Below are 23861 nucleotides of genomic sequence, written 5' to 3' on the forward strand. Positions count from 1 at the left end.
GTGATGGACACGGACACACGTTTCAATCTTTTTATAGAAAAAAAAAAAGGCAACTGTACAGATTTACACGGGGCGGGGGGCAAACAGGGGCAGGCCGGGCCTGCGAGCTGCCGCCCGCCTCCTGCAGGCCAAGGAGGGCAGCGAACAAAGGCAGAACGGGTTATGAGGGGGGGCAGGGGAAGCAAAGGGGGCAGAGCTCTGCTGAGCCACGGGGGGACATGGGCGTCTAATGCCCTTCAGACCCTGCGGCACAGGATGAAGGGCAGGTGGGGCAGTAACACTGGATACCAGCCTGCAGCTCTGCCTGGCGGAGAGGAGGAGGCTCGCGATGGCTTTTGGCCTTGAGCTGGGGAGCTTATGCATCACTGGAGGCAGGTGGACCTCAGTCAGGTGCCGGGAGTCTTACACACAGCGTGGGGAAAGCAAAGGCACGTAGGCCTGAAGGCATCACGCAGCCGGGCATGGCAGGAGTCACGCCGACCCTGGAAGAGTGGAACCGTCCCTGGATGGAACGTCTGCTGTGGCAGTGCGATTTGGCAGGGGCAGGAGTGAGGTGTTATCACCCCACAGCACGGAGGCGTCCAGGGTGTCGGAGGTGGATGCGGAGCCATCTCGGTGTTCCTGCACCCTCTGAGTGCCTCTGCTAGATGAGAATTTGGAACAGGAAGGAGATGGCAGCTCCCAGGGCCAAGCCCAGCGTCAGGAAAAAGGCCATGACTGCTCCAGCCGTCTCTGCTTCATGGGCAAGTACTTTCCTATGAGAGAAACAGGCATCAGACTTGTCCTCAGCAACCCCTCCCTGATCCCCATGCAGCCCACCCGGATGCCCACCCTGATGCCAGGGCTGGCCTTGGGCTGCCACCCATCCACATCCCCAGAGCTTACTCACTTGGGCCCGAAGCACATGCAAAGACTGGCCAGGTAGCCGTTGGAGATGGAGAAGAAGATCATGAAGATGATGTACCAGGCATCGTGAGAGAATATGACAGGCAGGTGGCTTCGGGGTTGCACATTGCACAGCATGAAAAGGGGGATGAAGATGACTCGTAAGACCACCATCACCGGCAAGAGGTAGCTGTCTTTCCCGGGCTAGGAGAGAAACACAGGGTATAAATGAGAAGTAGATGTTCCCCATCCTCTAGCATGCCAGCAAGGGCTACAAAGAGGCTGTCCCTTCTGCATTGCAGCCATAGGGGAGGCAGGAGGTAAAGATGATGAGAGACTTTTTCTGCTGCAACAAACTCCAACATCACCAAGTGATGCAAGGGGTGGATGAGGGCAGCTCCTGAGCCCCTCTGTGCAAGGCTCCCAGACCCAGAGCTCCTGCCTGCCATCCTCTGGCTCTCACTGTCCTGCTCCTGCAGGCTCCTGCACGCAGCCCCAAGGTTTCTCCTTACATCAGTAACAGCTACTTGAGGCTGAGAGTGCTCTTCCCACTGCTTTCCCAGTCCTGGTTGTACTCATTAGTCTGTCACTCTCTCCTCAAGCTAGATGTTCACCCAGAGGAGAACATGCAGTTATTGTGCTCTCATCCCCCTAAGTGAGAGGAAAACCAACAGGGACTGATAGATTTATTGGCATAGCTGTGAGTGGAAACACTCCCTCCCCAGGATGAAAAGATGGATAAGTTCAATACTGCTTGTTCTTTCCCTACCTCTCTGGGCTTCATCAGCCTGGAAAGCACCTGCTTTCCAGCTGCTGCTCTGCTGGGGCTGGGTGCAGGACTCGTGGTGAGGAGGTCAGCGTGCAGAGGAAATGGACGGACCACCAGTCCCACCACAGCTGGCCACTGCCCTGAAATCCCGTCCTTAGCTGTCTTGGAGAGCAGCAGTACCAGAGCCAAAATACAGAGCTGGGTCTGGGATCAACTGCTAAGCCCTTTCTCCAAACAACAGGGAGTGAGGACAGCCCCGTGCACACACACGCAACCTCTTCCTGCTGCAAACCATTGCACAGGCCAAGGCCAACTGAGGTAAATCCCCTCTGGCACCCCAAGGCCTGCAAACTGGGCTTAAAACAGCTCTCCAACCTCCCACGCCATCCCCCAGCCAAGTGGGGCGAGATCCAGCAATCTGGGAAAGGGATTGTGCTTGGACTCTTTTGGATGGTGCTGGGAAAGGCACGGATCAAATTATGGGCTCCCCAAATCCCAACACAGTTTTTGGATGCAGAAAGATGGGACAAAGCAAGAGGCACCATCCCCATGCTGTCATGTAGCTAGGATGAAGGCTGGTACAAGATGTGCCTGGCTCTCTCCTGAGTCCCCTCAGAGAGGAAACGATGACAAGACCCTGGGGTCTGGAGTCAGAGGAAGCCCCCAGCAGCCTCGGAGGTGGCAGCCCTCCCTTGGTTCATGAACACATGGCAAAGATGATGCCAGCTGTTGTGTCTCTGGGCAAACCAGTGAGAGCAGCAAGATGTTTTCCTTGCAGGGCCCCAACCAGGGAAATGAGGCACAAACCACACCACAGTCAGACTTTCCACCCAGTGCTGTTTTGGAAATGTCTCCTGCTGGGTCATCGCACCACTGGGGTTGTGGCCTGGACACCAGTCAAGGCAGCTTGCAGCCAAGGTTGGGGGAAGCCAGCAGCCATGGCCACGGGCGAAGCAGCTCTAGGCAGCAGGGCAGCCCAGCACAGCCGGGCCGGACAGACCCTGCATTGCATGCTGCTGTGAGAAGCTTCTCTAAACAAACAGCCTGAACAATACAGGGGAAACAGCACTTGGGGGGGTGGGCAAAGGGGCAGGAAGAGACACAGACAGACCCCTTCCTCACTTACTGCCATCATGACTCCCACCACTCAGCCCAGGGCACAGCGAGATGAGAGAAAGGGACCTGGGCATGGGAGGGGACAGTCATGACCTGCATGGTGTGGTTCTGCTCTGCTGCCAGGACAACGATTTTTAAAGCAGCTGTGTACTGTGCGGAGGCCAGAGGTTTTATTTCAAGCTGCCCTGTCTTTCACCCTCTTTCGCTGCCGCCATCCTGCCTGGCTGTTTGCATAGCTGGAGTGAAGGTTTGTTTACAGAGGCTGAAACAGAGGAGGCAGCTTCATCCAAGCCATGCTGAAAGAAGGCTGGGAGGAGAACAGGACGATACTGTGGCTTTCTGCTCTAACCCTTTTCATTAACCATCTAACTCTCTGCTTAGAACTTAAAGCCAGAGCTCGAGTCAGTTCTGCGCCCACTTCCTTCTTCAAGCCATGGATGGCAGCCCCAGTGAGAACAGTGGCCAAAGGGCATGGGAATGGAGAGTGCTCCCTGCCCCCAGCTTACCCATGTGAAGAGGGCAGTAAGACTCCGTCCCGTCCAGTCAAACACATTAAAGATCAGGAAGCAGGAGACAGGGATGAAGTAGAGATCTGCAGGAGGGGAAGAAGGTCAGTGACAAGCCCAGGGTGCCCTGGGCCATCCAACTGACTACACAGAGACTCTCCTTCAAGTCTAGGGTCCTCCTAGTTTCCCACTAAGAGCTGGAATGGTCTCCCAGCCAGACTGGTGTCTGCATCCAAACCTTCATGCATAACGATCTCCCCTTTCCCTCAGGCACCCCTATTACTTCAAGCCCCACCTTCTTTCCTCCCATTTAGCTTGTTTCCAGTTTCCTCCTAGCCCACCCCACACCTGGCCTCACTTACCCCATTTGCTTTCCTTTCCGAGGCTAGTAGACACCTTAGCTGTGATAGAAGGAAAGACTCCAATGGTGACGGTGAAGACCAAGCAGACAGACATAGCCATGACCCAGAGCTAGGGAGATAAAAGAAAGAGGCTGGTACCAAACACAGGGTAAGAGACCACTGGTCTCCTCTCCCCATGCCTTCCTGCACCTGGCAGAAGGAGAAGCACAGGGGGTGCTGCCAACTCACAGACCTTCTTAAAAATGGAGATGACCGAGGGCTTCTCATCCGGGTTGTGGACAGGGATGATCTTTGTGTTATTCTGCTCCACTCCATTGGGCTCATCTGCAGGGAAAGACAAACACAGGGCATAACAGAGCCCACAAAGCAGGGATCTAATTTAGTCCCATCTCATTCTTCCTCTCAGCACTTCTTCCTCAGCCCCTCACCTTTCTTAATCAGGTCTCTCTTGGTCTCCAGCTCTGCATTGTATACACTGTATTCTGTCTTGTCCTTCATGGAGTAGTACCGGAAGAAATCCTATAGAGACACAGGCACAGAGAACTCAGTCAAGTGTGAAGAAGGCTGCCTGGGATCTGGCACCTGAGACTGTGCTGATAATGGCATACGGTGCAAGATGGACCAAGTATTCCTTCCACTTGTGTCTGATATTGATGCTGCTTCTGCTCATTCAGGGGCCCATTTCCACATTATCCTAAGGATACCACAGGTATCTGAGGCGAGAAGTACCACAGAGAGCTCCTTTGGGACACTGGGTGTCCTACCCTGACCCAGGAGGTGGAGGCTGGCAGAAGCTATGGCTGGGGTGCTATCAGGCCAAGATTCTCATGCTGGGATGTGCAAAGGTCTCAGGTCCTCACTCTCCTCCCCACTAAAAGTAAGATCTTACCATGCGAGGTAGAAGGATGTAGGAGAAGATGGCCAGCACAATTGCCACACAAGCCGTAGTGAAGTAACCAATGTAGCTCTCTGGTTGCTGAGCACCAACTGGGAGCACAGGGAAAGAGGAGACAAAGAGGAAAAGGAGGAGAATGAAGAGGAGCAAGAGGAGTGAGGCTCTGCTGCCATCTCCCACACCAAGAGGGTCCAGCATGACACTGCTGTCCCTTGCTGACAGTGATGTACTGTCACCTGCGTGGTAGGTACTACTTACTGCTGATACTGATTATCATCGCCAAAGCAGCGAAGATGCCTGCCAAGCCCTGCCCACTCATGATGGGAGCTGTGTAGCTGGCAGGCAGGAGCCCTGCCAGTCCAAAGAGGCTGCCCTGCAACATGGCACCGAAGGCTGCAAAGGGAAAGATAAGCAGAGATGAGAAACCGAAGGTGAGGATGGGCTGCACCTCTGTGGGGAATCGGTGTTACAGCCCTGTAGGACCAGGGGGGGTCCCCCATCTCCTCTTTCCCTTGAGCTCTTCCCCAAAGCCTTACTCACAGTTGATGAAGACAATGCTGACCATGGTGAAGACAAAAAAGGGAAGAGGATCCATGGTGACCTTCACCATAATGGCAGTGATTAAGAATACCAGCCCAATGGCCACCAGGCTGCCCGAAATGCGGATCTGTTGGGGAATCCTGCAAGAGAAGGTGGTGTGGGTGAGGAAAGCCCAGCACCCAGAGGTCTGCAAAGTTCTCTCGCAGCAGTCGCAGCCAAACCACAGCACAGGAGAACCAAGTTTTGCCTTTGGACTGAATGGTTTGGCACAGTATTGAGTCAGGATGTGGTAAGGACAAGGATAGGGCAGGGCTCACCGCTGATGGATGAAGGAGTTGAGGCAGGTGAAGATGAGGAGGGGCACCATGGAGCAGAGAGTCATGAAGTTGTCAAACATGGACTGCAGGTAGGAGAGTTCTGAGACAGTGCCCACACTGGTCTGGTTTGAGAGGCGGCTTGTGTTCTGTGGGTCTGCCAGGCGGTCGATGAAATACTGCAAGGAAAGGAACCAGGTGGAGCTGAGGTGCTGCGAGGCCTCCTCCAAGACAGGTGACCTTTAACACCTCTCCAGCCCCACACCCAGCCCAGGACCCCTCCCGCCACCTCAGTACTACGTGTCCCACCCAAATCACCCACACTACTGCCTCCTGCCAGGTGCTCAGAGGTGGCACGGGATGATCAGTGCAAGGGCAAGCCCTCACCTGCCTGGCAGTCATGAAGAAATTCCATGGCAGCAGAGTTCCCAGGCCGAGGATGAAGAAGATCAACCAGACAGCCTTGTACCTGCAAAGGGGGCAGAGAAGTGTGAAGTAGGATGACAGGCAGGGCAAGGGACAGGCATCACTTCTGGCTGTTGCCAAGCCCACTGTGGAAGGCCCCAGCAAAGAAGGGAGGATGAAATTCACAATTTGGCATCATCTGTGGGTCCAGTGCTCTTAATAAACAGACGAGATTCTTGATAAAGGACGGCACAAAACATTTGTTCCCCTGTCTCTGGCCTGGGCTCCTTTGAGTGGACATGGCCAAGGGAGGGTTTCCAGGAAGCTGTGAAGGACATGCTCCCTGCATATGGCACCCAGCCACACAGCGACCCTTGCCAGAGCTGGGAGGGAGCCCCACCAGCCAGGAACAGCGGGGCCATGTCTCAACGTTGGGGACTGTTTACAGCCCATTTGCTTTGGAAAAATTGATAGAGCATCTTAGGGAATGGATTTCACAGGCAGAGATGGAGTAGCTGCTCCCTGCCCGGCCAGAGAGCACACATCCATAGGGCTGGCAGTGAGACTTGGGGCTCAATGCCCCCAGGTGCTGAGCCCCACGTTATCCCAGATCTCCCAGTATCTTGCATGTGTCCCCACGCCCACCCCACAGCCTGGCATTACCTATCCTGCGGTCCATCTCTTGTTGTCATCTTGTATGGCAAGGGTCAGCACGGGTCCCAGCAAGTCTCGTGGCAGCTCTGTCTGGAAAGCAAACAGGGCCTTATGAGGGAATGAGGCCAGGCAGGGGCAACACTGCTTTTAACCTGATGGCACGGTTGGCTCCATGGGACTACGCGGCGTCAGGAAACAGCAATAGCATTGCTCAGCAGCTTGGGAGACCTGTGGCTCAGAGCCTTTAGCTGAGGGGTTGTGACACAGAGCTTTACGCCGCTGCTCAGGGGATGCCAAGCCTGTCCTGCCAAAGGGAAACCTGCCCCCGTGACATGCCCGTGCTGCTGCACTCCAGCCACCTGCCACTCCACTGCAGGCTCTGAAGGGATTTGTGAGCCTGTGGCTCTGCCCTCAATCCTCAGGCTGTGAGCGAAGCATATACGCAATGGGCTGTGTCCTTCCCCCCTGCCCTCCCCATGTCCTTGGGGGGTACGGAGGAACAAAGGACACGTTTTATCCAGTGGTCTCTCAGGCCAGAACCACACAAACCCTTCTTTTCCACCGACTCCTTCCCTGGGGCTCTAGCAGCCCTTCCTAGGAAAGCCAAGGGCACCCCGGGCACTGCTCTCCCCCTCTCAGCACCCCCCTGCTCTAGGCCTGCTCCCTGCTGCCACTCAGCACTGCTTTCCCCATAGGTGGCCACCCTACAGACACAGCCCTGGGGCCCCTGAGCCAGACCCCATCCGTTGGCCCCCTCCCTACCCCTCAGGCATATCAGAATCAGCCCCCCCACACACACACAGAAGCCACAGGCCTGCCTTGTCGTTTTCCCTTCAGGATGGCGCAGCGTGGGGCATTCATCCACTTCTCCCAGCAATTGCAGCAGGGCTCCACGTGCTCAACCCCCCGTGTCCTGCCGGCCGTGCCCCCCCCCAGCTGCCTGCTCGGCCTCCCTCCTCTCCTGTGCGGCTGTGGGCTGCAGCATCCCTGCCTGCCAGCAGCTGCCTGCCTGCCAGGTAGTGCGGCCGTGGGGGCCGGCAGAAAGCAGCATGCTGGGATCTGTAGTTCAAGCAAGGCTCAGCCCACATTAAAGGCAACGGAGGAGCCACTGTGCTTCCAGCCACGGCTCACGTCCTTCACATCAACCGCCTTGCTGAGGAAGGTGGTGAGGGGTAGTGCAGTCCTGCAGGCTGTGCGTGGCAGCAGAGCCTGCCTGCAGCCCCAGTAGCCCGATGCAGCACGGCTCCCTGTCTTCCCATGTAGGGTAAGACAGCTCCCTTTTGCCCTCGTGAGCTACCGATGCTTACAGAGAAAATGCAGCAAAATCCCCTCCTGAAAATCCCCTCCTGGCCGCCTGCCAGCGTCCCTGCAGGCAGGAGGCAGCTCGCTCCCTGGCACTGGATTAGTAGGGGGGGCTGCGAGCATGGCTGTCATCCCCAAAGGAAGAAATACAAGGGTCACTTGTCCCTGAGAAACAGGTGGGGAGCCCCAGTGCACCCTGCGGCCTTCAGCAGGCTGCCCCTCACCCACACGAGGCCCCAGCCCTACTCCCAGAGCAGCTCTCAGCTTCCCTGGGGTCACAGTGATGTCCAGAGCCACGTGCCCTTGGCAGCATCTGCAGAGGAGGAGGCAGAGGAGAGGTGTCAGGTACCACAGCAGGCAGGCAGCCAGCAGCATGCATCCTGTGACAGTGCTGGAGCAGCAGGCAGGGGCCACAGGGACAGAACTAGGGTTTAAGGAGTGCTTCCCTGGTGCTGCCTTCCCCACTGCCTCCTGCTTCCGTCCTGCATCAGCAGCCCAGCCTCCTTGGCGGCAATGCCCGGCCGCAGCCTCCTGCCAGCTTTGTTTGTTTTCTGTCTCACTTTGCTAAGTGCCTTCTAATTTTTTTCCACAAAGAGACAATCCCTGCCAAGGGGCACGCGGGTCAGCGCTCATTACGGCAGGAAACACGTCCAGCTGCCAGCTCTTACAAACAACACTACAGTAAACATAAAAGGTCAAACAAACCAACACAAGCAACAGGTGGCAATGGTGCTCCAACCAGGTGAGAGCGGCTCTACGATCACAAACCCAGAGCAACCCTATGATAACAGACTAAGGATGGCGCTCAGTGCATCCCCAGCCCCTCCAAGGACCTCAGCCATCCGCCCTGCCCCGAGGGCATGGGAAAGGAGGAGCAGTTCAGGGCCTCCCCATGTGGACATCCGTTCACTCCCAGCACGGAGCAGTTCATCCCATCTCCTTGGAAGCGAGGTGTGAGCGGAAGGAGCAAGATAAAGAGTAGGAACTGCCAAGCAAACAGCAGCTGTCCCCTTTGACCACGTTCAAACAATGGAGGGCCTGACTGTAATTGCCCGTTTACTCAGCACAAAGGCACATGCTGGGTGACACCTACTGTTGGGCCAATGCCTGAGAACCCACGGCGGACAGACACGGTGCAAAACGCCCAACCTCTGCAGAAAAACTGGCACTGCAGGACAGCCACACCTGCAGGCAGCGGTTTGTCACACAGCTCTGGAGATTTCCCTTCTCACGCATTGCCCTTCCACAGCAAAGCAGTTCCATGGTGGTGGTAGGGATGCGACGCGTCTCCTCCAGCTTGTTAAAGCAAAGTCCTTCCTGCCACTTTTGCCATCCCTGGCAAAGGGGCTACAGGCAGGCGAGCTGCTGCTCGAGCCAGATGCCTCCCCAGCCTTACAGCCCATTCTGGGGCCAGCAGGGTTTACCTGCAGGCAGGGAGCAAGCCTGACACACATGCTCAAGTCGCATGAAACCCTGGTGGCTGGGACTCAGCTTTGAGATTCCACTTCCAGACAGATCCCCTCATACACCCATAATGAATGCCTGCTTTCTAACACACCAACTTGAGCCTTTGAGAGTTTCCTCATCGACCAATTAATGGTAACACCCAGGCTCCCCTACCTTGCTCTGGCCGTGCCAGTCTGGTCTCTTTATTTGTAGTCACCATCCCACACGCCTCCACCCCCGGCCGTGAGCACGCCTGCTGCCTTTCCCAACAGGCAGAGCTGCATGGCTGCATGTCTCAATGAGGCACCAGGACCAACTCAAGGTGGGGGCCATACCCTGCAGCAAACCAGAGCCCAATGGAGGGCTAAAGTCAGTGCTGACTATGTATGAGTGTGGCACAGGCACATGGATAACAACCCCCTGACTGCTCTCCATCTCCCAGCAGTTCCGCTCCTCAGCATGTTCTATGTTTTATAACCCACAGAAGGTTTCACTTCATGAGATTTTCTACTTCCTTTGCAATCTGGGAGCCCTATGGACAAAAAATCCCCCATGGCACAGCACCGCTACAGGCAGCTCGCTAGCTCCTGCTCTTCATTCAGATTGGACACGCATCGGACCCCTTTTCCATGCCAGCCATGACTCTCCAGGCGCGGATCCCAGCCACCCTACATCATGTTTTCCAAACAGAGAAATTCTAGCTCACTTAGTCATAGGGAAACAGCTCTGCGCCTTTGATCCTCCTTGCTGTTTTTCTCCAAATCTTTCCCCACGCTCCCAGACCCTTTTGGAGATGGTGGGGCTGCAATAGGAGCAGTGGACTGGGGCGATGGCACAAGGCTCTCCTGCTTTGTTTCTGCTTCGTCACTCACAAGGAGGGACAGAGGCTCCTTTTCAGGGAGTCGATGAGTTTTTCTGACCCTGGCTGCCCACAGAGCTATCTGAAATAACACCAGGTCTTGCTGCAAGTGGCCAGCTCAGGGCATAATCCTGTCTGCAGATTTGGGACGATTGCTTTCCCTCTCCTATCATTCGATATTTATCTAAACTGAATTTCATCCTCCTGCTGTCGTAACGCTTCTCTGTGCTCTCTGTAGCTGGCATTTGTCCCCATGAACCTGAGTAATTCGATAGCATCAGGCAAACTCTGTCAGCTCATTGCTCATTCCCTTTTCCAGGTCACTCATGACTGCTGAAAAAGCATGGGACTAAACGCAGCAATCTCCTTCCACCGCAGAAACTGACCACTTACTCCTACGCCCTGCTTCCTGTTTTTCACCAGCGTTCAAGCCATGCGAAGACCTTCCCTCCCTAAAACCTGGGCCAAAAGACCTGAACGCATTTTGCAAAGCCATGTGCCCAGGAGCTTGCTGAGCTGCTGCGGGCAGGCAACACAAACAGCACCACCAGCTTGTTTTTCCCTGAAGTTCTTACCAGCTTTTCTTAGAAACCAGCGTCACGTTCTCCCCCTCCTGTTCCCCTTTGCATCACAAGGCAGAAAGTACTTCTGCAGCCCCACCAAGGGCCGTGCATGGTGCGCAATGGTTACCCCTCAGCACCTCCCAGAGAAGCATCCCAGATCCAGACACCATGTCGGCCAGGAGCTCGCTTCACCCTGCCCCCTCCGCCTGCAGGGAGAAGGGAAGGCTGCTCTCCCTGTGCCTGCAGCCTGGGATCCCCACAGCCTCCCCACCAAGCAGGAGGTATGTTGGATGTCCCTGCTGCCAGCACACAGGGCCGTTATCTCTGCTGCCGGGTGCCACATGGAGATGGGGGGGCATCCAGCCCTGCAGTATGTTTTGAGCCACACGCAGCAACTGGCTGCAGTCCCTTATCAGGGCTGCCCAAGGAGCCCCAAGCTCCAAGTCCCAGGGGCCTCTGGCAGGTACAGCCACTCAGGCACGTGCGTAAACCAAGCCGGAAAGGAGGGCTCTTCTCACACCCTCCATTTATGTGTTTAATTTGACAGGCAAAGCACGCTCTGTCCTCAGCGTGGCAATTACACCCCTGTGACATGCCTGGCGTCAGGTCACTCACCTGGCATCAGCAGCACCTCGGTGACAGCATGCATGTTCACTGCTGCCCATAAATTCCTCCTCCCGGCAGCAGCTCCCCATGACCACAGAGTCCCCACCTCCCTGCTCTGGATGCCAAGCGCATTTCCAGCCCCGCCACAGAGCTGGCTGAATGCAGAGAGCGGCATGAGGCAAACAGGAGGAAGGAGGTCCCAGCGGCGCAGCCCTGCTGGAGAGCACACACCTGACCCTTTAGCACACCCCAATGCCTGCTCATCAGCCACTGAACCCCTCTAGCAGCCAAGCAACCCCACAACAGTGATGGGTGCTGCTGCTTATCATTCCAGCAAGAGCAGCTCCCCAAAGCCGGGTCAGCAACTGTCCCCCCATAGGCCAGGGTGGGAGCTTTAATGCCACAATAAGACACTTACCAGGAAGGCAGGGTGGGCCTTGCCCGTGGATTCTGCTAGTTCCAGGGCTCTGGTAAAGCCCCGCAGAGCTCTGAGAAGGCGTTGGCTCCAAGGGCAGCGCTTTGGAGATGGGAGTGGAGATAGAGGGCCTGGGGGGGAAGGAGTTGGAAGGCACCACGTCATTTCTGCGCAGGGAGAGGGAGCTCCCAGATAGAGCCGATGTCAGAGAGGCAGAGATAAGCCGCTCTCAGGAGAACATCTGCATGCAGGAACTGGTAGGTCCCTTCCAGACAGCACCCCCGCACATCAGGATGGGGCCAAGGCCTTGAAGGCTTTCTGCAGCTCTGCTCAGGGGGGGGACACAGAGAAGGCAGAGGCATAAAGCAGCACTGGTTTCTCAACGCCTTCCCTGGGGCACACTAGCGAGACAAGGGCTGGCACCAGCATCTCCCAGTGGAGAAGGCCACTCACTCCCCAACACGGCTCCACTGTGCCTTGTGGAAGGCTTGGGAAGAGGTCGTGGTTTTCCAGGGTTGGGTCAGAAAAATGAGATGAATAAAGCCCTTTTCTCCCCAGGGTGGAGAAAGGAATTTGCTCAGGGCTCCATTCAATGTATCTGCGGAAACCAGCACAGAAAGAGCATAGGCTATGGAGAACCATCTCTGGGGTTCCCAGGCAGCCCTCAGTTCTCAGAGAGGTTGCATGGGTGGGGAGGGAAGGGGAAATGGAGGCAAGGGCCCCACAGAGCTCCTGCCACACAACCACAGCATTAGGAAGAAGAGCTGGTGCAGTGGGCACATTGTCCCACATCATCTCCTGTCTCTTCTGCAGCCAACAACCCCATGGGCTCAGAGGGAATACTGGGGCAAAGGGGCCATCCCAGGGTCATGGCAGGAAAAGGCACAATGGGAGGAAGCTGGGTTTCCGCTCCCCAATCAAGAAAACCCAGTGGGACCCCTGGGGAGAAGGGCAGGACACCGTTAATGTAAAAATCAGCTGGGAGCAGAAGGTGCAGCCCCCAGGTAGGAGTGGGTCCTCCTTGCTGTGCTCAGTGCAGCAGTGACACAGACCATGACCACCAGGGCAGCCACCAAGGAGGGCAGAGCTGCCCTGGGTGCACCACTGTACAGCTACCTCCCTGTGGGTCATGCTTGGACCTGCTCCATGGGCATCCCTGGAGCAAAGGGGAGAGCCAGGGGAGGAAGCATGTGGCAACAGGGGGTGAGGCAAACACCTGTGGCCAGACAGGTCTGGAGATAAGGGCGAAGGCCAGGCACTAAACCCAGACAGGCTGGGTCAGGAGAGAGCCCCAGGGCTGGGGAATGAGGAGGGTGAGGTGAGCTCCTCCACACAGCTCCTCCTGGGGCTGGAGGGCTACGTCCACCAGCAAGACCACAAGCAGGGCTCAGGAGGCGGCCTGGCCTTGGGCAGCCTGCAGAGTGCTGGGACGGGAAGGAGATAGGCTCCCTTCCTTGCTGCAGGACAGAAATACACGTACTATTTTGGGTGCCCTGGAGCCAGCTCCAGGACACGTGCCCTGGCTGACCGCTGCGTTCAGCATCCGATGCCTGCAGCCCTGCTGGAAATGGGATGCCAGGCAGGAAAGCAGGTTTGGGCAGCCGCTGCGGCCCACGCAATGCTGCTGCCAGCTACCAGGGATTGGCTCAACTTCATAGGGCCTTGCACACCCTGAGCCATCCTCAGCTGCTCACTGCGGCCATTTTGTGATGGACGGGGACACGGCGGTGACACAGCCATCTTCATGAGAGCGAGGGCAATGTGCAGCCAGAGCATCGCTGGCTCAAGGCGGACACATCCTCTGGAGGAAATAAGTCAGAGAATTAACCTCCCACTCGGTTGTGGGACAGGAAAGCCTTTCATGCCAGTGGGGCAGGGCAGGATGGCAGGCAGCTCCCTCCCACCTCTGCCCAAATCCCAGAAAAGCAGCACCTCGGGCTCTCTCCCACGAGCAGCAGGAATAAACACGGCCACAAGACAGGGACGGGCAGGGCACAGCCCCTCTGGTTGCCACCACATCCCTGCAGGCAGCCACCACCCAGTACACCGCAGCCTGGCTGCACCACGAGCATCCTCGGGGGCACCATGCCCAGCCTGTGGCCAGCCCTGATGTTGCTCATGCAGGAACATTGCTTAGAGAGAAATACATTACCGCAGACAGAATGTTATGTCTGGTGCTGGCTCACAGGGCTGTGCCCGCCTCTGAGCCTCCCTGGTGCTAATGTGGGGAGCAGGAGAGGGAGGGTGAGGGCAGCTGTGAGACCCACTGCTGGGAAGGCCTGTGAGTGTGTATGAAGGTGGGAAGGAGCTGCATGGGAGGGTGGGTTGCTTCCTAACAGCTCAGCTGAGCTGCAGCTGGAGCACAGCCTCCCACAGCTGTGGGTAACGCTGCCCTTCTCGGAAGAATGGCGCAAGGAACCAACCAACGCAACATCTACAAGCACTGCACAACACCTGCAGGGCCCAACTGTCTCAGACTGCACAGCCCTCGGCACAGCGCAGCTCTGCACTCCCACAGCCCTGAGTTCCTAGCTGCAATCATCACCCGTTCCCCCCCAGAAACCCTCAGGCCAAGCTGCCCATCCCCAAAGCCCTCACTGCATTCATGCAATAGCAGAAGTTGTTTGCAGGGTACTGCAGCCCTGCCACACTGAGCGCTGTGTACCAGCTCCACCTCAGCCTACCTGCACCCACTGCCCCGCTCCTCGCCACGTGCCTCCCCTCGAGGTTCCAGGGGCAGCTTGCTGAGTGCATTTCCAGCTGTTGATGCCAGCACTGGAAACTTCACAGCAAGGCGCTTTCCCATCAGGCAAGTCTTAAAGGAAATGAACTACAACAAATCCCAGCGGCGGCACTGATGGAAAGGCAAAACTGCAGCAATCAGCCCGGCTTCCTGCTGGCTGCTTCGCCGTGACCCAGCGGGCAGTGAGATTGCCTGCTCAGCATTGAGCTAGCGGCTGCTCCCTGCCCTGCACAGCAGCAGCAGGGACAGCAACAGGCTGATACAGATGTCAGTGGGCACAGCTCGGTGCTGGGAGCGCTCAGGAAGATGTGCAGAGGTCGGTGGAGTTTGCACTTTGGGGTCAGATTGAATTAGCAACAAAAGCAAGCAAACACTGCTCTGCTGACAGTAAGAGCGGTTCCCCTAACAGTTCCCAAGGCCTCGGCTTTTATGCTGGATTAGAAATAACCGAGGTGACCATTCACCCCAGCAAAGCACCAGAGGGTGCTTGCCAGCCTCCCGTTGCCCTCTCACTGCATGGCCACTGTGAGCCCTGTCCCAGCCCAGGAACCCAGCAGAAGAGGGCAGTAAGGTTTGCAGCCATGGGTAAGCAGGTGCCCTGTGCTCAGCACCCTGGTTTCCTCCCAGCCCACAGGAAGGTCACAGAAGGGCAGAAACAAAACCTGTGGCTTAGCTTCAAAGAGGAGGAGGCCCATTAACAACATCTCACCCTGAGATAATGAGAGCGGGGATGCCACCATGGGGAAATGATGCCAGCGGTTAATCATGCAGTGCAGGGAGGAACAACGGCTGAAGGATGGAAGTGTCCTTCTACCCCACGAGCCAGGTCCATTTGCTGGGCCAGGATGCAGTAAGGTTTGTTCTCATCTCCCTCCCTCCTCGCTCTGGGTGCCCATCACAGCCCTCCAGCGTTATCTCAGTGAGCTGAGAGCAAGCCAACCTGGGAGCAAGAGGCAGCAGCGGTGCTCAGGAGAATGCAGATACAATGTGCGTGTTGCTGCTGTACCAGACTGCTCTCAGACAGCTGCACAACTGGAGAGAAAAGCACCCCGTGCCATCACAGCCTGGGTAAGCTCTGCAGACTGAAGCAGATCCAAAGGAGCACAAGGCAGGCCAGCAGCCTACAGGAGCTGAGAGCGGAAACTCTGCCGCCGGGCCGGGATGCTCCGCTGCAGAGGAGTGGGATTTCCCGTGGCGGCATCCACAGAAGTCCCCTCAATTGTGTCTAATCACCACAGGCAACTGCGGGGCACCCCAGCTGCTTCCTGCTTCACAGCAGCGAGGAAGCGCATCCAGCTGTGGCCAACAGCTGCACGAACCCCTCCTGCTGCCCCCAGCCCTGGGAATGCGCGGCGCTGAAGGATACAGGCTCGTTTGTGTGAGATCCCACAGCCTTCGGGCTCAGCCCCCGCCTCTTCCCACAGCACCGCAGCTCGGCAGCCCGTCTCCGAGACCGGGGAGTAGCCGCGGAGGTGGGAGGACAGGACAGCAGGGCAGGAGCACACGGGGCTCTCTGTGCTCCTGGACCAGCCGCGGTGAACACAGCCGGTTCGCTCAGGCACACGCACTCGCTGGCTCCTCCCGCTGCACTCAGCCAGCAGCGAGCATCGAGCATCGAGCATCTCCGCCGGCAGCACCTGGGCAACTCCGCTCGGGGCTGCCGGACCGGGAAGCAGCGTATGTGGGGGGGGAGGTGGAGGAGGAAGGATGTTAGCACGTGGAGCCCAGCGGCACGTGGCCCCGGACGCGGCTCCCGCAGCTCGGGGCTCCCCCCGACAGCCGTGCGGCCGGACGGGCTCGGCTCCGCAGCGCACCCGGGGCCCGGCCCGGCGGCGGAACGCGGGGCGCACCCACAGCACCCGCTGCGCGAACCGCGCTTTGCTCCGCGGAGAACCACGGAACTACGGCAGGGAACGCGGCGCGAACCTACGGCGCGAACCTACGGGTGGGCCGAAGTGCCGAGCATCCCTCGCGGCCGCTCTCCCCGTTCCCCCCCCTCCGCCTCTCAGGGCCGAGTCCCCGCCGCCCCGGCCCGCTGCAGCTCCCCGCCCGCTCGGAGCAGTCTCCTCCTCCCCGTTTTGCCGCCTTCCGCGCCGGGCGGGGGCCGGGCCGGGCGCCGCCGTCAGCGCCACGCGGTGCCCGCTCCGCCGGAGCTCCGTCGGCCCCGAGCGCGGACACGGGACGCGGTCAGCCCCGTCGTGCAGCCCGTCCCCCGGCACCCACCTGCAGCTGCAGCGCTCCGCTCGGTGCCGCCGTTCGGCCGAGCCGCTCCTCCGCGCCGCCCGGCCCTCCCCGTGGGCCCGCCCGCTGCCGGCCCTGCCCCTTCGCACCGCCCCCGGAGGCCCGCGGGACACCCCCCGGCTGGGGCCGACACGGCGAGCGGGGTGCGGCGGAGCCGTCGGGTTTTGCGCCGCCGGGCGGAGAGATGACGCCGAGCGGCTGCCCCGTGTCCGAAGCGGCGTCCGGCATCGGCTCCGGACCGCTTTACCCTACTTGCCCGCAGCCCATAGTAATCGATAGGTGTACGGACCTTCTTCGCCGTCGTTCGAAGCCTATCGTTTTGCTTAAGTGCCAAGGTACATCGTCACAGAGGGTACTTTGTACGAACACCTATCGACGTTACACGTCTCAGGTGCGGCGTTTCGGAGCACCGCCGCTCCCAGCGCTCCCATCTCCCGCCCCACCGCGCAGCCTCGGGCAGGGACCGCAGCTCGGGAGCTCGCTCCCAATGTTTGCTGCATTCACAAACAGCACGTTCCCTGCAGGCAGCCGTCGGCTCGGGTTAGAAATTAACATAGGAAATTAGCCGCCGCCGAGCGTTCCTGCGGATTCCCCACAAACTCTCGGCACGACGCATCTCCCCTCTGAACCGCAGCCAAACTCCGCGCTTTCATTTCAAACCAGCCCCGCAAAACACCCCCGTGTGAGCAGAAGTCCTCGCAGACAACAGGCAGCGGAGTCTCCCTCCGGAGGTGCCCGCACCCACCGCCCGGTGCCACACATCGGCCATCTGCCGCAGCTCTGTTCCTACACCACACCCCGAGCGGGATAACAGGGCAGGAGCTGCTGTGCACCGAGAGATCCCTATCAGACCAAATTAAATTTAAAAGCTCCCATCTGCAATTAAAGCTCCTGCGGCGACTCGCAGCCAATGACACGTCCCTGCCCGCGGCTGCCTTTCCCGGCCGGCTTTCCTCAGCAGCCCCGCTCAAGAAGGTGCTGCTCGGGGGCAGCTGCAGGCACAGTCCCACCCTCCTCTCCCTGCGCCCCCCACCAGCAAAGTCAAGGGAAAAACATGAGTGAGAGAAATGCATAGAGAAATGCATAGAAGGGGAAAATTGCATAGAATGCATAGAAGGGGAAAAAAGTGAAGCAGAAGCTGCAGTGGCACTGCTTTGGGATGCCCAGAGTCACCCCTCCAGCTCTGAGATCTGCTGCACTGCTGCCTATGGGGCTCTGTGGGATCTGGGGGGGCCTTCATGCCCGGCTCATGCTGGCAAAACAAGTGAACATCTAAGCATCAATAAGGCGTTATTTATAGACTCCTATCTGAGCTAAAAGCTATGGGAATCAATGCCCTGCAGCTGAGGGCTTCCAGGACCTGGTGGTGATAAAGTTCTCGGATGCTGTCAGGAGGAGATAGAATCACATTTTCTCTTAACCCGATTTTCCATTACATCTCTGCAGGAGGAGCAGTGGGTGCAGCTCACCCCAGGCCGCCAGCAGCAGCGTGCACAGCTCTTACCACCACCAACGTGATGGATCACATGTTGCCTAGTTCCCTGCTCTGCCCCTCACCACATTCCCAGGGCTTTGGCTCAGGGCTGCAGGAGAGCACCCATAACAGCCAGCCTTGGGCTCAGGGATGTCCCAGGACACAGCGCTGTCACCCGGCTTCTCATCTCAGAGGGAGGCTGCAGCCTCCAGGTGCGCAGACCCATCCGCAGCAGTGATGTGCCCCAACGTGTGGCCTTGGGGAAGAACAAGGGAGATGCCTCCTTCCATGAAGGGCTGTGCTGAACAAACCCGCTCGGACCAAAGCACACCCAGCTGCAGGGCTGCGCTGCCTTGCTCCATCCTGGCTGGGTGCGGTGCCTGTGCAGAGCGCTGCTCCCGAGCTACTCTGGCGTTGCCAAGCTCACACAATAACTCAGCTCCCAGGAGAAGCCAACAGCTGAGGAAAGCGTTCCTGCCCCAGGCCAGGCACAGCTGGTGCCTCACCCAGCAGCCAGTACCAGCACCACCTCAACTGCACCACATGGGAGCACAAAGCAATGCAGAGAGGGGTCAGGCTCACAGCACTCCCTTCTCCATGGAGCAGCGTGCTGCCAAAGCGCTGCTGCTGTTGGAGCAGAGGGAAGGCAGGCAGCAGAGCTTCTCCCTTAGAGAACATGGGATTACACCGGTGCTGCTCGTTTGGGGGAGTTTTCCTTCCCAAAGCTCAGCTGTGTACCACAAACAGACCAACACCGTCACCTGGAGCCCAGTTTGCATGCTGTGCCCACAACTGGTTTCCAACGGGAGAATAAACAGGAGAAGCGCTCCCCTTTGAGATGTGCCTGCTGCCAAGCATTGCACAAAGCTGCCTTTTTGTTTTTGGCTTGTAGCAACTCCCTCCTTCCACTGAAGTGACCAAATCCAAGCAGGGAGGCAAACAAACAAACAGCTGCTTTTGAAGGCGAGAGCGAAACGTGAGGTTTTTTCCAGGCTGTGGTAATGCATCACATGAGCTGGAGAAGTGTTCTTTGTGCCTCCTGGGTAAAATGTGTTTTAGAACCTGAGGAGCTGGTTACTATTTGTATGCACTCCACGTCCCAAGGAGCCTTTCCACTTGGCACCCACGCTGTGCGCTCCCCCAGAGCTGTGCAGGCACTCTGCAGCCATACGTTCCTTAACCCACCCCCTCCTCCTGCAGGATGCCATCTCCTTTCCCCTTCATTTGCCACAGACAAGAAGCTGAGGTAGTGCAAGGACACAGACTGTGGGTAGCAGGGAGTGGGGAGCTGCACACCATCCTGCACCCATCCCACATCCATGCTTCCATCCCAAATCCAGTGCCCAACACAGGGCCGTGCCACAGCCTCCCGGTGAGGACTGGATGACGGGCTGCTTTGGCTCTGGGCTGCCTGGCACAGCAGCTGTGGGCACAGAGCTTGTTGCAGAAGCGAGAGCAGCCCCAGCCACCTGTATTGCCTGCAGCCTGTTAGCAGGAGGCAGGGCCATCAAATGCAGCAGGCATGTCGGGGACACCTCCGGGCCCCCCGGGCACACATGGCTGGTTTGCTCTGCCCTCTGCTCAGCGGGGATGGGAGGAACCAGCTCCTATCCTGGGTCAGACCAGCTGGCAGCACTGCATGAGCTCGCAGCCAGCCGTGAGGCTGTACCCAGAGAGCAGAGAGGCAGCGGGATTAACAGGCAGAGCAGGAGCAGGGTGGAAGCAGATTAACGGCTATATCCGGTTCTGCACACGTGTGACAGGGCAGTAGAGCAGAGCGGCGAAGGGAGAAGGAGCGTGTTAATCGGTCACAAGGAGGAAAACCCCACAGGCGACTGGAAATCAGTTACACCACAACTGACCACAGCAGCCCTGGAGGTCCCCAGCCCACTGCTGAACTCAGTGCAGGCTGCCTTCACCAGTCCCTTAGGGACAGGGCACTCCTGTGGCTGCCTGGGATGCTCACCTGTGTGCCACGGTCCTGTCCTACACTGTGGACTCTGGCTGTGCTGTCAGCACTGGCAGGGGGCTGAGCTGTCTGTCCCACTGCATCTTCCCACCGCTGGACCTGTGGGATGTGCAGGCAGTGCTGCTGAAATGGGGCCGTGGGGGCCTTTCCACTCCAGCAAGCACAAACAAACCCCATTGTCTGCTGGCTCAGCAAGGGGCCTGGGCGCCTGTGGGGCTCCAGCCTCATCTGTCAGCCTGAGGGGAGGCCCAGGGTGCCCACAAGGCAGGGCAGCACTGCAGAAATGTGGCGATGCTCCCCATCAGTGCAGGCTGAGGGCACAAACCCTCTGCCAAAGCCATTGTCCAGGGTCTCCCTTGCTGCCGCCTCCTGGATGCAGCCCTTCCCTCAGCAGTTCCTCCATCTCCATTCCATTTCCACACCCCTGCTCCCCTCTACAGCTCTGCTGCCCCTTTGCTCCCTCTGACAAGCATTTACTGCCTAATGGCAGCTATTAAACAGAGCCACAGGGCAGCTGGTTACTGAGTGACAGGCCAGCAGTCACCACACTGCAGGAACGGCATTGTTTTCTTTTCCAATGCAGGCATCTTCCACCTGTGATGGGCTGGGGTGAGACCTTGGGAAATAGGGAACAACACACAGTGTGAGCTCCTGGTTACACAAGTTAACCCCCATGAGATGCTCCAAAGCATTGGGAAACCACAGCCCCGGGGCAGCAGAGCGCCCTGTCCCATGCGGCCATATCCCAAGTGTTCTTGGCAGCAGCGTGGCCATACAAACCCACAGTGGGTGGCCCATTGCTGTGGTGCCCAGCATCACATCCAACCCTTGGTGGCAGCGCCAACATGCCCTGAAGGAGCAGAGCTGCTCACCCACCATGGGGTTCTGGGGGGCAGCACCATGGGGATCACAGAGATGGCACCACAGGGACTGTGGCATGCAGTCACCTGCAGAGAAGCAGCTCTCGGGAGCTCTCGTAGCAGTGCCTGCCCCAGACTGAACCCAGGCTGCTGGCTGCTGGCTGCCGAGCAGGAATTCAGCTGTGTAAACGCCTGGCACGGCTGAGTGGATCCTGTTTGAAGAAGGAAGCCTGCCCTGTCATGCTTTCCCCTCCAGGCAGATCAGCGGTGGCTGAATGCTCCCAAACATCTCCTGGGGAGGTGTCCAGAGGGGCCCTTTCCCACAGCTCCAGCACACAGGCCATCCATTATTCCCCACACTGCCAGCAGAGCTCGCCTGCATTCCCAGGCCATAAGAAGGCCTCGGAGCCAACCAGCAGTGTGTTACAATGGGACATGAAAAGCAGTGTAAGCCATGGGCAGGCACAGGGCAAGCTGAGTGCCAAGGGAGGGGGGAAAGTCTACACTCCCAAACGCATATAAGAACGCATAGAGGAACGCGGCGCGGTGCTGCCGTCTGGTGGCCGCAGGCTCCAGCTCGGGGCCGGGAGCGGAGCGGCGGGGGCCGACTCGGCGCATCCGTCCTCGGCTGCTCGGGACTTGCGGGCGGTCTCCAGGGAAACAGGCTGCCCTTCCTACTAGAGTCCCAAACCCGGGCGATCCTTCTGACAGAACAGAAGGCGAGAGCGGCCCCCGCAACAGCACTGTCGGTTTGCCATGAAATCCTCCTTCCGAGGAGGAGCCGAGGGCACCGCCTGCCGCCTTTTCCAGTCCCTGCATCTCCAGGACCTCGCGTTTCGCTGCTGGTTTGCGGAGCCGCTGGGATGCGGCACCGGGGGCGATGGGATCCCCGCGGAAAGTCACGGCTCCCCCGAACGGCAGCTGCCCGCTGAGCCCTCGCACTCCGCCCTGCACGGGGTCGGGACACCGCGAGCTGCCGGCCCGCTGCCCCGGACATCGCACTCGGCACGGGGACAGCGCTCGGGGAGAACGGGAGAGGTGCCAGGGCTGCGGGAGGGCGCTGAGCGGTCAGCTCGCAAATGAAAGGGTCAGCGGTCGGGAGGACAAGGGGCAAAGGGAAGGGCTCCACGGTGCTCCCCGGGAGCGCACGGACACGCAGAACTGCCCCAGCGCAGCTCGAAGCACGCCGGGCCCCAGCACCCGTCGGGCAGCCCTTCACGCCGCAGCACCCCGACGCCTCGGTGCCACGGCACCCCGCCCCGGGGGCACGCGAGCTTACGTGGTCGTTCCGGGGCTGCAGGGCTGCGTCCCGCTGTTACCGGCCGACCCCGCGGTTATCGCCAGGTCCCGGCGCTGCCCCGCGCCAAGGACACGCGTTGCGGGCCGGCCCTCGGGTCGGCTGCGGCGTCCTTGCGGCAGCGGGGCCGCGGACCCGCCCGGCCCGGCTCGGGCCCGGAGCAGAGCGGCGCGGCGGGGCTCGCCGCGGGCCGGGAGCACCGTGACCTTGCGGCACAGCGCGGCTCCACGCGGGGTCTCACGGCCGGGTCCCTCCCCACTCCCCGGGGAACGCTGCGGGGCCGCCGCCCGCGCCCCTCCCCCCCGTCCCCCCGCCCCGGCGTTACCTCCGAGCTCAGGGATGATCCTCGTGCCGCGGCCCCCCCGCCGCTCTGTGCGCTCTGGCAGCGGGCAGCTCGGCGCGGCTCCCGGCGGCTCAGCAGGTGGAGGGTGGCTGCGAGCGGGCGCGGATTAGCGGGGGGAAGCGGCTTCTGCCATAGGAACGACGAGCGGCATTCGTCAGCGGGGCCCGGCGCCGGGGCGGGGGAGAGGGGAGAGCGGGCGGGGGGACGGCGCCCACTCCGCCATGTGCCGCGCGCCATGTGCCGCGGGGCCGGCTCTCCCCCTGCCAGCAGGTGCCACGGCCGGACCGGACCCGGCACATGGCGGCACTCGCTGCGGGCCGGCTGTGACACATGGACCGGGGGGGTAGGGGGGCTCCTCCGCCGGGACCCCCAGCAGCTCCGGACCGAGCCGGCACCTGGCGGGCTGCGCGCTGCGGCACCGCGCTGCATCGTGCCCAGTTCATCCTCGGCCCCGCGCCGCTCCTCTCTTCCCATTAAGGCAGCGCAGCGCGCACGGGCCGGGAGGAAAACAGGTGCCCGAGCCAAGAGCCGGAGCCAAGCGTGGGCCAAAGCCTCGGCGCCTCCCGCCTCCTCGCAGCCCCACGAAGCCCCCGCCGGGCCACGGCCGCCCCTCGCCGAGCCCGGCCCCAGCCGCGGGGACGGAGCGGGGCGCTGCGGTGGGGAAGCGGCTCCCCCCGCCGTGCGGAGCTGGGCGGCAGCCAGCACGGCTATTTTAAGCCCCGTCCTGCGCCTGCGGACGAGAGCCTGAGCCGCGGATCCCGCTCGGGCTCCCGGCCCCGGCAACTTCCCCTTTTTGGCCAGCGCTGGCGCACAGCAGTATCTGCACGAGCCGCTTCTTCCTCTTCCTCACAGCCAGGAACCGAAGGCTGGAGCCAGCACGGCCCAGGCAGCAGCTGCCCTGCCCAGCAGCTGCGGGAGCAGCCCGGGTGTCCGTGCGATGAGCCGAGCTGGGGCACACCACGGGACCCAGTTCCTCGGGGGGTGCCAGGCACCGAGCCCAGCCCTGACAGCCGCTTCACAGAATCAATCACAGAATGACCCGGGTTGGAAGGGACCTCAAGGATCATGTAGTTCCAACCCCCCTGCCTGGCAGGGCCACCAAACATACACCTTTACAAGATCAGGTTGCCCAGGGCCCCGTCCAACCTGGTCTTGAACACCTCCAAGGACGGGGCATCCACAGCCTCCCTGGGCAGCCTGTTCCAGGGCCTAACCACTCTCCTAGTAAAGAACATCCCTCTAACATTCCCCAGCAGGCACCGCCACCCTCCTTGGCGAGGCCCCAGAGCCCCGCTGC

General features: G+C 59.6%; 1 protein-coding gene across 6 annotated transcripts; it reads right to left on the reverse strand.

Annotated features, from left to right (window-relative positions):
- Positions 1 to 16: 16 nt before the first annotated feature.
- SLC29A1 (solute carrier family 29 member 1 (Augustine blood group)) lies at positions 17 to 22635 on the reverse strand. Of its 6 annotated transcripts, none has more exons than XM_015857718.1 (13): positions 22547 to 22635; positions 6456 to 6536; positions 5775 to 5856; positions 5391 to 5566; positions 5074 to 5213; positions 4792 to 4926; positions 4528 to 4625; positions 4067 to 4157; positions 3871 to 3962; positions 3639 to 3747; positions 3277 to 3362; positions 890 to 1089; positions 17 to 755 (listed from the first exon to the last, which is right to left on the reverse strand). In XM_015857718.1, the coding sequence occupies exons 2-13, from the start codon at positions 6482 to 6484 to the stop codon at positions 644 to 646; spliced, it is 1350 nt and encodes a 449-aa protein (XP_015713204.1). In that variant the 5' UTR covers positions 6485 to 6536; positions 22547 to 22635; the 3' UTR covers positions 17 to 643. The 6 variants fall into 6 exon arrangements, with proteins under 6 accessions (XP_015713204.1, XP_015713205.1, XP_015713207.1 ...); XM_015857719.2 differs by lacking the exon at positions 22547 to 22635 and adding an exon at positions 22204 to 22292; XM_015857721.2 differs by lacking the exon at positions 22547 to 22635 and adding an exon at positions 20062 to 20191.
- Between the last annotated feature and the right edge of the window lie 1226 nt (positions 22636 to 23861).

The sequence above is a fragment of the Coturnix japonica genome, chromosome 3, assembly GCF_001577835.2.
Source record: "Coturnix japonica isolate 7356 chromosome 3, Coturnix japonica 2.1, whole genome shotgun sequence".
Classification (NCBI taxonomy): Eukaryota; Metazoa; Chordata; class Aves; order Galliformes; family Phasianidae; genus Coturnix; species Coturnix japonica.